This window comes from Rattus rattus, chromosome 8, assembly GCF_011064425.1.
Source record: "Rattus rattus isolate New Zealand chromosome 8, Rrattus_CSIRO_v1, whole genome shotgun sequence".
NCBI classification, from domain to species: domain Eukaryota; kingdom Metazoa; phylum Chordata; class Mammalia; order Rodentia; family Muridae; genus Rattus; species Rattus rattus.
Window position 1 is genome coordinate 87,336,021 of NC_046161.1, and position 15,208 is coordinate 87,351,228.

General features: G+C 36.7%; 1 protein-coding gene across 1 annotated transcript in view; it reads left to right on the top strand.

The window, feature by feature from the left end:
* The window catches only part of Atr (ATR serine/threonine kinase), an 88,208-nt gene that overhangs the window by 21,058 nt on the left and 51,942 nt on the right, over nucleotides 1-15,208 (top strand). The window contains exons 17-23 of the mRNA XM_032909981.1: nucleotides 178-270; nucleotides 2,423-2,553; nucleotides 4,984-5,127; nucleotides 7,989-8,082; nucleotides 9,365-9,490; nucleotides 13,429-13,635; nucleotides 14,861-14,974. Of these exons, the coding sequence (XP_032765872.1) occupies nucleotides 178-270; nucleotides 2,423-2,553; nucleotides 4,984-5,127; nucleotides 7,989-8,082; nucleotides 9,365-9,490; nucleotides 13,429-13,635; nucleotides 14,861-14,974 (909 nt within the window). The remainder of the gene's footprint in view (nucleotides 1-177; nucleotides 271-2,422; nucleotides 2,554-4,983; nucleotides 5,128-7,988; nucleotides 8,083-9,364; nucleotides 9,491-13,428; nucleotides 13,636-14,860; nucleotides 14,975-15,208) is intronic.

The following is a 15,208-nucleotide window of genomic DNA, read 5'->3' on the forward strand; positions in this document are numbered from 1 at the left end:
GAACATATTTAAATTGTCACTCATCACTAGCTCTTTTCCTGCCATTTCCTGCCTGGTACAGTTCAGTGGTAGAAAGCTGCCCACTTGAAGTTCTGTAGTAAATCTCCAGTTCAGAGGAAAAGAAGAGAGACACTTAATATATGTAAAACATATAACATTTTTTCTTTAAATCCATAGGCTGATTATTTGCAACCGAAATTGTTGGGCATTCTAGCCTTTTTTAATATGCAGTTACTGAGCTCCAGTGTTGGTATTGAAGATAAGAAAATGGTAAGTGGTGATATTTGAATTCCTAGACAGTAGAATAAAATTTATATTGAATACTATGAGTTCTGCATCTAGTTTAAACATTCAAGTATAAAAAGTCATGGAACAAGCTGGGTGTGGTAGCTCACCCCTGTAATTTCAGCATGTGGATAGCTCAGAGCTTAATGCTAGCCTGGGCTACATCTTGAGTTCCAAGCAAGCCTTAACTAAGTATGAGACTGTCAAAAAGGAAAAGCAACCAAACATTTGATATTTATTACTGGTTATCATATATTTGTTCTTTAGACATTGTAAAAATAGAAATTGTACCATTGGCAGCTCTTTCACTAATGATGAAAATTAGGAAACCAACTCAAGCCTGTCGTAAAGAATTCGTTGGCTCTGTTACTAAATACACAAAAATAACTTCCGTTACAACTTGATTCTAGATTCAAAGAACATTTCAGAATCAGTATTTTTGGTCAGAGTCTCTAGGTTAACTCTCTACTTTTGTTATAATAGCTCAGGGTGTGTTTGAACTTCTGGTAGTCCTCCTGCCTCAGCCTCCTGTATGCTGGGATCATGACAGCCACCTTGCTCAGCTAGTTTTCAACTTGTCAGGTAATAATACTAATGTCTGCAGGCCCATGCCATCATGACATCTAGCACAGTTGAAAACTTAAGCCAGCAGTACCTGAGAACTTCAATGTCAATTGTATAATTAAATTTTATTGGTTCACCTGGGTCTACTGTTGGTATTTCTGTTCTTAGTGTATATGTGTGTTAGCATGAGTATGCAACAGTGCTCACATAGAGGTCAGAGGGCAACATGGATGAGTCAGTATACTCCAACTGTATGGGTTTTAGGGCTAGAACTAGGTTGTCAGGCTCTGCAGCAAGCCTTTACCTTAAGAGCTACCTTTCAGGTCCAGTAGCAGCTTTTATTTCAGAATGCATTCCCCTTCTGATAACTTTAAGGATCCACATAAGACAGCAAAATTTAGCTACAAATTCTAACGGTCATTGCCTATAATTTCAGTTTTAACTAGTAAATTTTCAGTAACTTATATTCTATCTAAATGGCTTCCCAGACACTTATGCTAAATGAAGAAATGGTTGACTGTAAGTCTAAGGAAAGTGGAATTCATGTTACAAAGCCATAAAGAGCTTCCATGTTTTGGTACCTGTGCTGGCTAGTTTTATGGCATCTTGACACAAGGTCTAGTCACTGGTGAGGAGAGAGCCTCAGTTTAGAAAATAGTTCCATAAGATCAGGCTGCAGCCAAGCGTATAGGGCATTTTCTTAATTGGTGAATGAGGGAGGGTCCAGCCCTCTGTGGGTCGGGCCACTTCTAGGCTTGGTGGTCCTGGGTGCTGTAAGAAAGCAGCCTGAGGGGTTGGGGATTTAGCTCAGTGGTAGAGCGCTTGCCTAGCAAGCGCAAAGCCCTGGGTTCGGACCCCAGCTCCGAAAAAAAGAAAAGAAAAGAAAAAAAAAAAGGCAGCCTGAGTAAACCCTGAGGGGCAAGTCCATACATAGCACCCCTCCATGGCTTCTGCATCAGTTTCTGCCTCTAAGTTCCTGCCCCATTTGAGTTCCTGTCCTGAATTCTTTCAGTGGTAAAGAGTGATGTGGAGACATAAGCCAGATAAACTCTTTCCAACTCAACTTGCTTTTGGCCATGGTGTTTAAACACAGGCATAGTAATCCCTAACTAAGACAGTATTGCATTCTGTTTCTGTTTTAAGACTATCTGGTGGTTGTTTGTTGTATTAAATAAAGAACATCTTGAATTTACAATCATTAAGACTATTATTGACCATTATGAAACATACTGCTTAAATTATATTACAAATAACTTCAAATTCAATCTATATCTGTGTTTACACTAATGATATGAAAAATATTTGAAAAAAATTAAGATGTATCATATCCTGATTTATTGGACCATAGTAGCAGTACAACTTCAAGAGCAACAAAAATAAGAATGCAATTTGTTTTTCAGATTCTTGGTTCTCATATAAGTTGACCAAAAAATTGGCCAGCATTTATTAGATCTTTTGTGTCACATACATTGATACCTTGACATTTAGGTAGGAAGCAATTGTTTCTATCACTTGTCTCTCTCTGGCATCTTGTTTACAAGTTCTTTTTTAACAAACCCGACTTTCTTTGTAGGCCTTGACTAGTTTGATGTCTTTGATGAAGTTGATGGGACCTAAGCATGTCAGTTCTGTGAGAGTAAAGATGATGACCACACTGAGAACTGGACTGAGATTCAAGGATGATTTCCCTGAGTTATGCTGCAGGTAAATAACCATCATATTTGAAATGTTTTCTTGTATTTCTGGGTAATTCTAACGTGAGTTCTTCTCACAGGCTGATCTGATGGGAACACTTTTTTCAATTGAGGTGTTCTTTTCCTAAATGACTCTAGTTTGTGTCGAGTTGGCAGTGAAGTAGCCAGCACAGTTGACCTTTGTCGTCTTGATGCACAGCCCCATCACTTGTTAAGTCGTAACTTTTTTTTCTTGATCATTTCCAATTAATTAATGTCACATATAAAACATGCTAGCTTTTAAAAGTCCCCGTCTAAACTTCCAAACACTTTAAAAGTTAATTTCTTTATAAAATTTAAGTCTCTCTAGAATTTCTAAGTCTCTTAACTGTGGGCTTCTATAAAGTCAAAAATAAGTTATGTACTTTCTTACTCCAAGAGGGAAGGACCAGAGCACAGTCACGTCTGAACAGAGCAAAGCCAAATTCCCAACAGTATGAATCACTCAGTGTCCAGTGTCTGGCATTCACTCATGCTCTTCTAGGCTCTAAAGGACTCACATATTCCTCTGGCTCTGCAGACATGCAGACACAGGACATGCAGTTTCACGTAGGCTTTCTTATAGAACCCAGGACCACAAGCCCAGGGATGGCACTACCCACAAGGAGCTGGGCCCTCTCACCCTTGATCACTAATTGAGAAAATGCCTTTCAGGTGGATCTCATGGAGGCATAATCCTCAAGGGAGGCTCCTTTCTCTGTAATAACTCCAGCTTGTGTCAAGTTGACACACAAACCAGCCAGTACATCAGGTTTGTCACAGCAATGATTGACAGCATGATTCTGGTACTTTTTTTTTTTTTTTGGTCCCATTAGGATTTCTGTTGCTGTAATAGCTTTTAACTCTCAAGTTATAGCCCATCACTGTGTGAAGTCAGGGCAGGAACTCAGGCAAGGCAAGAACCTGGAGGTGGGAACTGAAACAAGCCATGAAGGAATGCTGCTTATTAGATTGCATCTCACAACTTGCTCAGTGTGCTTTCTTTCTTTCTTTTTTTTTTTTTTAAAGATTTATTTATTTATTATTTATAAGTACACTGTCACTGTCTTCAGACACACCAGAAGAGGGCATCAGATCTCATTACAGATGGTTGTAAGCCACCATGTAGTTGCTGGGATTTGAACTCAGGACCTCTGGAAGAGCAGTCAAAGCTCTTAACCTCTGAGCCATCTCTCCAGCCCTCAGTGTGCTTTCTTATACCATCCAGAACCACTCACCCAGGGAAGGCACCATCCCATTTATTATGGACCCACCCAAGTCTACCAGCTGATCTTTTGGGAGCATTTTCTCAGTTGTGATTACCTCTTCCAAATGATTCTGCTGATATCAGGATGACATAAAACTTCTTCACCCACTTACTTCTTTCATCTTCCATGGTTCCTAGGCTGGTCTGGAACTTTCTGTGGGCAGAGCTGGGTTTATAGGTGTGTGCCATCACATCTGTCTTTTTGGGGTTTTGTTTGTATGTTTGTTTGATTTTGTTGTTGTTTGGGTCTTTTTGTTTGGATTGGTTAGATTTGGTTTGTGTGTGTATTTGGCCATACTGCTACCTCAGGCTCCTGATTTCTGGAATTGCAAACCTGTACCAATATACATTTTTAATGTATCTAACCTATCATATTTAACCTACCACACCATAACTTAATGTAACCTAGCTTAAACGAGCTCAGAGCACTAACAGTAGCTTTCAGTTGGCCAACTTCATGTAACACAAAGCCTATTTGTAGTAAAGTGTTGAGTATCTCATTAGTCTACTGAACACAATAGTAAGCTACTCAGTATAATACATTGTTCACTCCCCATGATTCCATGAAACCTATGACTGTGGCTTGTTCTCACTGCCTAGCATCACAGGGAAAAATTGTGTTGTATTCCTAGTTCATGGAATGATGAAAATTGAGTTTTGTTTTTAAAATTTCCTAAGGTTCTTACATAGCCCAGGCTGCCCTTGAACTCTATGATGTTACTCTACAAGTGTTGAGATTGGAGTTGTGAGTCACCACATCCAACCACCAAATAGAGTTTCTTCTCGATATGTTTACTCAAATACATTTAGAGTATTCTAAAGTTAAAAAATCTTTTTAAATTGTACTGTTCTTATAGATTATCTGTGGAAGCAAATGCATAGATATATTACATTCAAATTTTCTTTTGTATTGATCATGTCATGAAAAACTGATTTTACTTTGGAATTTATTTGTTTTGAGTATTTGGTTGGTTGGATGGTTGTTGGCGTTTTTAAGTTTTGTTTTATTTAGTATAACTTAGAGATCACTGTGTGTTTGTATGTACCATTGATCTTTATATCAAAAGCTACTTTAATCTCTTTATGCATATATCATTATTCAGCTAACAACTAATTGGTGGTATTTACTTCAATTAATTGTTGTTTTTCACTTAGAGCATGGGACTGCTTTGTTCGTTGTCTGGACCACGCTTACCTGGGACCCCTGCTCAGTCATGTCATAGTGGCTTTGCTACCTCTCATACAGATGCAGCCTAAAGAAACTGCGGCTATCTTTCACTACCTCATCATTGAAAACAGGTATTGTAACTGAAATTAATCAGAAAATAGTGACATCTGTGTATCTCTGTGTGTGTGTGTGTGTGTGTGAGAGAGAGAGAGAGAGAGAGAGTGTGAGAGAGAGTGTGTGTGTGTGTGTGTGTGTGTGTGTCTGTGTGTGTGTGTGTGTGTCTGTGTGGGTGTGTGTGTGTCTGTGTGGGTGTCTGTGTGTGTGTGTGTGTCTGTGTGTGTGTGTGTGTGTGTGTGTGTGTGTGTGTGTGTGTCTGTGTCTGTGTGTGTGTGTGTCTGTGTCTGTGTGTGTGTGTGTCTGTGTCTGTGTGTGTAAACCAAAAGTTGACATTGGGTGTCTTCCTCAATCATCCTCCACTTTATTGTTTTTGTTGTGTGTTTGTTTTTTGAATGTTTGAAGTAGGATCTCACTATGTCACTCTGGCTGTCTCGGGACTCACTACTTAGGCAAGTCTGCCCTCAGACTCACAGAAATCTGCTTGCCCTGCCCCTGCCCCTGCCCCTGCCCCTGCCCCTGCCCCTGCCCCTGCCCCTGCCCCTGCCCCTGCCCCTGCCCCTGCCCCTGCCCCTGCCCTGCCCCTGCCCTGCCCCTGCCCCCTGCCTCCCGGATACTAGGATTTAAATGCCACCACCTTATTTTTTGAGACAACGTCTTCGGAAGAACTGACCCCTTTAGAGTCTGGCTCACCAGCAGAGCTCCAAGAGCCCTGTGTCTGCTTCCTTGCCCTGGGTTCACAGGCACACACTTCCCTGTGGTTACCTGGGGATCCAGTTTACATCCTCAGTCTTACACAGCAAGTGCCTTACCAAATGGGCAATCTCTCCAGCTCTAAAACATTTAGAAATGTATTTTTATGTCTCAAAGTATTAGTATTAGTTTGATAATGTAGATTACTATTTTAATAGAGTCAAGTCTTTTGGGAAGATTATTGGTATATGACTACTTATTAAATAGTCGAATTTTCAATGGGTGTTGTTTCTATTTTAAATATCCTTGAAACTCATTGATTAATAGATCAGTAATGAATTTTCTTCACTGATTTTCATTTGGTAAAGGTAATTTTACCTTTCTTAAGTAAATCAGGTACCCTAAGGAATGCTAGGAGGGGTATTTATCACTTTCTGCACCACTCCTCCTCAGTTGCTTAGAATTTCTATTTCATCAAATTACCCTTGAACCAGCTTCCCCTACTTTAGACTTTTATGGCTTTTTTCTTTCTTTAAAAATCATTTCTTTCCATGTATTATTTCAGCATAGACAGATGTTCTCTGGGTCTCTTTCTAAATATTGAATTGCAAATTGGTTATCTTGACCTTTAAAGCTGGACACATCTTACTTTTTGACATCTTTCCCTACTGATTTTCCAGTCTCACTGATGACTGTAGCAGGAGACTGCAGGGAATGTGAACAAGTGACAGAGCAAACCACACTTTAACCACACTTAAATTTTCACTCACGCTGCTTCATAATCTAAAATATCTTCCAGCATATTTCAAGCTTGTTTTCTGTTACTTATTTAACTGCTGTATGTCATAATTCATTCTTCTGAAGAGTTAGGATGTAAGCACTGCCCACCCATAATGTGCTGTTGTCAGTCCTTTAAATTATTCCAGTAACTATTGAGGCATGAACACAGAAGTAACCATATCTTTTTTATTCATTGGAAATACTTCTAGGGGTCTTTCTTTTTTTTTTTTTTCTTTCTTTTTTCCTTTTTCTTTTTTTGGTTTGGTTTGGTTTGGTTAGTTTTTTACATGCTAGAACAATCAAATCACCAACATCACTTTTCATATTTCTTTTCATTTGTTATACTAATTATACATTTGCTCATTGTCTGTTATGGATGGTAGAATAATTTTTCTGACTTTTTCATGTCATAAGAAAAATTCTCTTTCACTTGGTACTAGATAGACAGTCTCTCCACCTCCCTCAGTGAATGAATTGTTCTAGATTTGTTTGTTTTTTCCCAAGTCTAGCACAGAGCTTGGAGTCTAACAGCCCAAATAGTGACTATTTCTGTTTTTTTTTTAATTAGTAAAGACTAGAATTGAAAATATATTTAAACCTAAAAAGATCATTCATTATAATCTAATCAGATAGTATCAATAAGTGTTACTTTCATATTTTTCTCTAAAACTTCTACATAAAAATTTACATTTGGGGATTGATTTTCACTACTTATTTGCTATTTTACAAATTACTGCAAATATGGTGCCTTAGGAACAGTGAATACCTTTATTTGCTCACCATTTTGTAGTTTAGACTGAGTTCAGCTTGTTATTTCTTCTATTGATCTCACCGGAAGTCACTGGAATGGCCACAAAGTAATGTCAGAGCTCTCCTCTCAGTGTGTCCTGTCTATGTTGATAGCCAGATTTCTCCCATGGAGATTCAGTATTTTCCTGAGCACAAAAATGGAAACCGCCAGGCCTAAGCGCTTTTCTGTCCACAGCATGTCTTCTACCACATGTATTTAGCAAATATGTAGCATATGTATTTGCTAGAGGAACAAGGTTCCATAAATAATGAATGTTCATACGGAGAAGTATGGTTTATTGTGGGCCCCTGATATAACGGACTATCAAGACTATTTCATAGCTGTGGTTAGTTGCCATTATTAAATATTTTAATATATTTATTTAATTTGTGATACTAGAGATTGAGCTCAGGCCTTGTGCATGCTAAGCAGTCACTCTACCACTGAATTATTCATAGAGTAATTGCTAGTATTAATTTATTTGGAACCCTAGACATGGCTAGGAAGATTACTTTGCATGTGAATAATCACAATGAGCTTTTAAGTATGAATGTTATAGCTTTACCTTCAGTTTTTACATTGATATTCTTACAAATAATTCTTTGTAACTATTAGGGTTGCTGTGCAAGATTTTCTTCATGAAATATATTTTCTGCCTGATCATCCAGAATTAGAAAAGATAAAAGCAGTTCTGCAGGAATATAGAAAGGTATTTCATTTCTTTATTTATGATATGGAAGATCTTGAATACAAAATTGTACCTGATTCTAGTACACTAAGAAAGACCCTTTACCGTCACAGCTTGGTGCATCGGCTCTTTCGTGTAATCCCAGTGTTCTGAAAGGAGAGCCAGGAGGATCTCCATATGTTTGAGGCCAGCATGTTCTTAATGAGTGCCAGCCAAGACAACATAGAAAACCCTGTCCTAAAAAATAAAAAAATATAGGGCTGGAGAGATGGCTCAGTGGTTAAGAACATTGACTGCTCTTCCAGAGGTCCTGAGTTCAAATCCCAGCAACCACATGGTGGCTCACAACCATCTGTAATGGGATCCGATGTCCTCTTCTGCTGTGTCTGAAGATACCTACATGTACTCATATACATTAAATAAATAAATAATTCTAAAAAAAAAAGAAAAATATAACCATTGTAAGCATGGTGATTATAGTACTATGAATCAGTAACCTTGGGAGGGAAACTCTGTCATTTAAATTTTTATTTTGTTTTGCTTTGTTTTGTGACCATCTTTTATAGCTGAGGCTCTCTTCAAATAACACTATGTAGCTGAGGCAGGTCTTGAACATTTCATCCACCTGCCTACCATTCCAAGTGCTAGAATTATGGTCATATACTACTACCACATCCTGTTTAGGCAAGAGACACATTGGCATTAGATAGAGGCCACTGTCTCTACATTCCTGAAAGGAAAGATGTGGGGTGATTCTTGCTATATCATGCCGTAAACCATAGTATCACTATGATTATACTATAATGTCATTATGTCTGTGATTCTTGATCATCTTGAAATCTTACAGAATTTCTAAAATTATGAAAATACTGCAATTTCATAGAATTTCAGAACTGAAACTAGAATTTAAGATTTTGAGGTGTGAAAGACCTTATCTATCTTATCTGGGTGTGAAAATTATGTACAAAGTCCACAGTTCTGCCTCAGGGTCATTGTGTAGCATCCACAAATTAGGGAAAGCTTGTACCTTTTCTAAAATTATTATTATTATCAAGAAGCACTTATTTTAGGTAAGTTTTTATTTATTGGAAGAAAAATTTTTAGTTCTAAAGATTTTAGAATAAAAATGATTTCCCCTCAAAAAATTACTCTGATGACATAGACTTTGCAAAGAAAGGGTTGGAAAAATGTTAGTTGGGTTATACTTTAGGTATTTTAACAGTAACTGATTACATAGCGAATGCAGGCCTTTCATATGTTTTCAAGATAGTTAATATGGAATGTGTCTCTGCTCTGTGTATAGGAAACCTCTGAGAGTACTGATCTTCAAACCACTCTCCAGCTCTCTATGAAAGCAATTCAGCATGAAAATGTAGATGTTCGTATTCATGCTCTTACCAGCTTGAAGGAAACCTTGTACAAAAACCAGGTATGCTAAGGTGATATAATTCAAAATATATACATACATATATATGTAAATAGAGATAGATAGATAGATAGATAGATAGATAGATAGATAGATAGATAGAGATATAAAACCTATTGATGATCAATTGGCATTTTTGCTTGAGAACTCAAAAGATTTAGTCTTCATTGCTTATACATTTTTATTTTACGTAGATTATCAGATCTGACTGAAAAAATCAGCAATCTGTGATAGATGCCCTTCAGTTTCAGTCTCAAAAAATTGCAGAATTTTCTGTTGTTTTATAAGGTCCTGATTTTATAGTTGTACTTTAGTCTACTGCATCTTCTTTGCATTTTTAAGAATTATTTTTTATTTATGTGCCATAAATATGTTGTGCATTCTCATGTGTGCAGACATCTTCCTGCATCTTCTTTGAACCTTTAAAAATTATTTTTATTACGTGGCATAAATATGCGATACATCCTCATATGTGCAGATGTCTTACTCTATCACTCTGCTTTTAAGATAGTCTCTCACTAAACTGAAAGCTCACTGTGTAGACTAGATTGGCTGTCTACATTGCTTCTGGTAGCCTCCTGCCTCTGCCTCCCAACTCTGGGTTTCCAGCCATGTACAATCATTTCCCACCTTTTAAAGTAAGTGTTAGATGTTTGAACTCAGGTCCTCATGCTTGCACAATAAACAATCTTAATTCACTGAGGCATCTCCCAGCCATGATGACTTCATTACAAGTTGGGGTTTAGATATTAGTATATTAGTAATTTATGTGATTCTTCTAGTGTAACTACCCCATTGATATCTGTAATAAAAAGTTTAGTAATTTTATTACTTTATAATTGGAGTAAGCTAACTTTTTTAATGTTTGTTTATTTGATTTTGAGTAGCCTAAACTAGCCACAAACCTTCCCTCTGTTCCTTTCTCCCATCCTTCCCTCTGTTTCTTTCTCTCAGACTTCCCTCTGTTGTTACTCCTATTAAAGGAATCTTTTTGGGCAAATTCAAGACAGACAAGAAAACTGTAAGAAGCACAAATTAATTTTGATGGGAATTCAGAATTTTATTTAAAAGTCATGTTTACTAATTATTTCAAAGCAGAAACGAATTCATTGAAAATAAAATGCTAGAGACTTCTAGATTGTCCTGGAATAAAGATGAGTGCCTGAAGCAGCTCAGTTTCTTCAGCAACAGAAGTTGGGCGGTGGTGGTGTATACCTTTAATCCCAGCTCTCAAGAGGCAGAGGCTGGCCTGGCCTACAGCGTGAGCTCCAGAACAGCCAAGGCTATACAGAGAAACCCTACAAACAAAAAGTTGTAACATGGAAAGCACATAAAATCTAAGCCTAATCCACACCTTAAATATCATTAGAGGACAGGGTCCTGAGGTCTGCAGAATCTGAACAATCTGTTTAAAGAGAAGGATGGCTTCATTCCCAGTATAACAACACTGGAGATGCCTTCCAGGTACTTTCTGCATAAAGGATACTGCAAAGTATTAAGATGCTGAGGTCTCCAACAGTCATGGTCTCTGGGAGGAGTAGAGGACTAGGACAGAGGAGAAAGCATGCTTTAGAGACCCTTTTATAAACAAAAGAAAAGAGACAAGGGGAAGGAAGGCCTAAAGGTCTTGTAGAAATAAATTTATTAAATCCTACCTCTGATAACCAATAAATAAATAAATAAATAAATAAATAAATAAATAAATAAATGCTGTTTTATTTTTAAACAAATAACTTTGCTATGCTGGCATAGGTATGTATGTATGTATGTATGTATATATGTATGTATGTATGTATGTATGTATGTATGTATGTATGTATGTATGTATGAAAATCTTAAAGCCATTACAAAATGCTTACTGTTAGAGCCTATTTGGAGGGTTCACAATATGAGTAAAAAAATTACCTATAAGAAAGCTACATGTGGTGATGCATGTTTTTAATCCCAGCATTGAGGAGGCAGAAACAGGTGAATCTCTGTTAGTTCAAGGCCAGCCTGGTCTACATTAAAAGTTCCAGGTCAGCCAAGGGTAAGACTACAAAATAAAGTAAAAAAGGAATCCCAGCACTTGAAAAGCTGGCTGAGACAGGAACAATTGCCTAAGTCCAGCCTAAGGTGAGAACTTACTTGTCTCAAAGAAAAAAAAGTCAGTTTGTGACAATTCTTTCTTAAACACCAAAAAAGTAAAAAAACAAAAACAAAAACAACAACAAAAAAACCCCTAGATTTATCATTATAACTAAGTTAAGCATTTCAAATATTTGTAAGTTCAGAAAAAAATGAAGGAGAATTTAAATTTTAATCAGAAAGTGCTGGACAGATGACTATCTGGTTAATAGTGCTTGCTGTCAGTTGTGAAGACCAGAGTTCAGATCCCAACACCAACATAACAGGTCATGGATTCTATGTCTATAATCCCAGCTCTGACTTGGAGGTTTGTCAGTTTTCAGCCTCGCCTAGAAAACATGAGCCCCAGGTACAAGAAGACCTTGCCTCAAAGGAACAGGTAGAAAGTGATGGAAAAAAACTATCCAATGCCATCTTCTGGCACTTTACACGCAGTCACTCACATTGTAGACACATACTCAGACAAGTGCACTTTAGAAAAATAAAGTTGAATAAGTGAGATTAAAGGACATAATCAAGAAGATATGAACCACAGGTGACTGAACAGGCAATCAATTGAAAACAATGAACAAATTATGGACTACTCTTGACTAAAAAATATGTCATTGATAAAACATTAAAAATAATTAGTATCTTTTGAAGATACCAAAGTAATTTAACAGAATTGATATTTGAAGCTAATTCAAGGTAGCTTTCTGGAAATAAATTATCTATTATAAATACTGAAATACTCCATTTTATACAAAGAAATACCAAGTAGTCAACTCAAATAAGTCATAGAGTTTAGTAATGTAGAAAAATCAAACTTTCAAACAAAAAAAGAAAATTTGTTTAATTTTTTAGACTTATTTTTATACATAGACATATATACATATTTTATATAATGTATAATACACACACATATATATATATAATATACACATATACATACATTTTTTTGTTTTGTATGTATACATACCTAGTGCCTGCATAGGTCAGAACTGAAACTGGGGTTATAAATGTTTGTAAGCCACCATGTGAGGACTAGGAGCTGAACCCAGGTCCTCTGTCAGATCAGCAGGTACACTTTAACTGTTGATCCATCTCTCTAACACCCCATCCCTTTAAAATTCAATGGCAAGGTCAAGGAAGCTAAATTGATACAGGGGCTTAGAGACCTCCCCCTGCCCCTCTCTGTCCCCCCCTCCAAAAAGAAAAAAGAAAAAAAGAAACAAAATCTCTCCAGCTGGGCTTATTAGAGGCTCATGGTTAAGAACACAGCTTTAAATACACAAGAACTGAAGAAATACCATTTTTACAAGTTAGCCCTTTCTAACACATTCATTTGAGGATGGGTTTTATTTAGTCTACATGACAGAGCAGACTTTGTAAAAAAAAAAAAAATAACACTATTTATATATTTATCTGATATAATTATAAATCTAAGATGAAATAATATTTGGACAAGAAAAGAATCTCTATGAATGTTACATATTCCAACAAATAAACAGCACTTTTTATATGAGCGAGTAAAATATGTAAAAAAATATGTAGAAGTAAAAATATGTGTATCGTTATATACCATTTAAAGCTGGCAAACTAGATATAGACTTAACAGAAATGAGCACTAAGTTATACTATCTAAAAAATAATTCTTGGGCAAGAGAGGTGTCTTAGTAGTTAAGAGCACATTGCAAAACATACTGTGTGGTATATTATACAAAGTCATCAAAAACTAATTTCAAAGATTGAAGATATAGGAATTTAATTTAAGCTGTCTAGTTTAGGAAAACATGCTGTAAGAGTTCTATATAAACTTTCTACTTTTATTTAAGGAAAAACTGATAAAATATGCAACTGATAGTGAAACAGTGGAGCCTGTTATCTCCCAGCTTGTGACAGTAATTTTGAAAGGCTGCCAAGATGCAAACTCTCAAGCTCGCTTGCTCTGTGGGGAATGTTTAGGAGAACTGGGAGCAATAGACCCAGGACGATTAGATTTCTCAACAACAGAAACTCAGGGAAAAGATTTTACATTTGTGGTAAGTAATGGTAATTTTTGAGTGATGTTTGTCTAAGTTATCTTTTCTGTTGTTGTTTTTGTTTTGTTTTGTTTTTTTCTTGTGTATGAGAGTTTTACCTAAATATATATCTGTGTGCCACGTGCCTGCTTTGTGTCCACAGAAGCCAGAAGAGGCCATTGGATCCCCTGAAATTGAAGACAGTTTTGCGTTTTCATGTGGGTACTGGATAGTGAGCCCAGGTCCTCAGCAAGAGCACCTAGTACTCTTAACTGCTGAGCAGTCTTTCTCCCTGAATTGAGTTTTATATGTTCCATTTGTACAGTCCGACATTTTAAATAGCTTTTATTACTAAATAAATACTGTCATGGAACTCTAGTCAAATGCCAATCTAATGTGTAATCTAATTATGATAATAGTTAAGGCCTAATTAGTTATCTAAAGATTAACACTTGAAAATAATTGGTAGTGTTTCCATAGAAAACTAGTTTCTTAGGATATTCTAGTAATGTATATATTTTAGGAAAATCCATGTTAACAATCAATTTGTTCTTTTTGCTTGCTTGCTTGTGTGTATGTGTGGGTTTGTTTGTTTTCAGTGCTAGGGATTGAATTCAGGGCCTTGCTACTAGGCAAGTCTCTTCTGCTGAGATATAGCAACAGTCAAAAATGAGATGTTTGTTGTGTCCCTGTGAATCTGAGTGGAAAGAATGTTGAAATTACCATGAAGTAACTAACTACCTTCTGTAAAGCAACTCTTAGGCTTTACAGAGTAGTTTAGGAACTGCTATGAATACAGTTTGCTTTTTAAATTTTATTATCATTTGTGTGTGTGTGTGTGTGTGTGTGTGTGTGTGTGTGTGTGTGTGTGTGTGTGGGTGTGTGCGCGTGCGCACGCGCGCACCACTGCACACAAGTGGAGGTCAGAGAACAATTTTGTAGGTCAAGCAAGCAAGCACCTTGACCCACTGAGCCATCTTGGCGTCCCTGCAGTTTCCTTTCTGCCTGTTAAATACAAACTGGCCTAACTATTCAAAAGTTGAATGATTTTGATACAATTTCATAACATGCTAAGAAGATACAGTGTTTGACTTCTTAGCTTTGGATGATACTTTAGCCATGATAGCAGCTTAGTTTGAGCTTCACCCTCCTTTGCTATTTCTACACTCATTGTGGGTGGCACAATGACACCAAGAAAATTCGTATGTCAATTATTGAATTAAATTCTTTTCTTGCTTATATTAAGACTGGAGTAGAAGATTTAAGCTTTGCCTATGGATTGCTGATGGAGCTAACAAGAGCTTACCTTGCGTATGCCGATAACAGCCGAGCACAAGATTCAGCTGCTTATGCCATTCAGGTAAGCATGCTCACGTGTAATAGCAATTACTGACTTTACACTATGAAATGCTTGTAAGAAAGCTATAAATGCCATGCTTGTAAAAATCTTAACTATATCACCTTTATCATCTAAGGATACAGATTCAAAATAAATATTTTAGAGAACAGTGTATTTTCTTCAATGAATAAAAACAAAATATGACACATAAATATGAAAATGCCATAGTGTAACCTATCACATTGTTGTAAACCT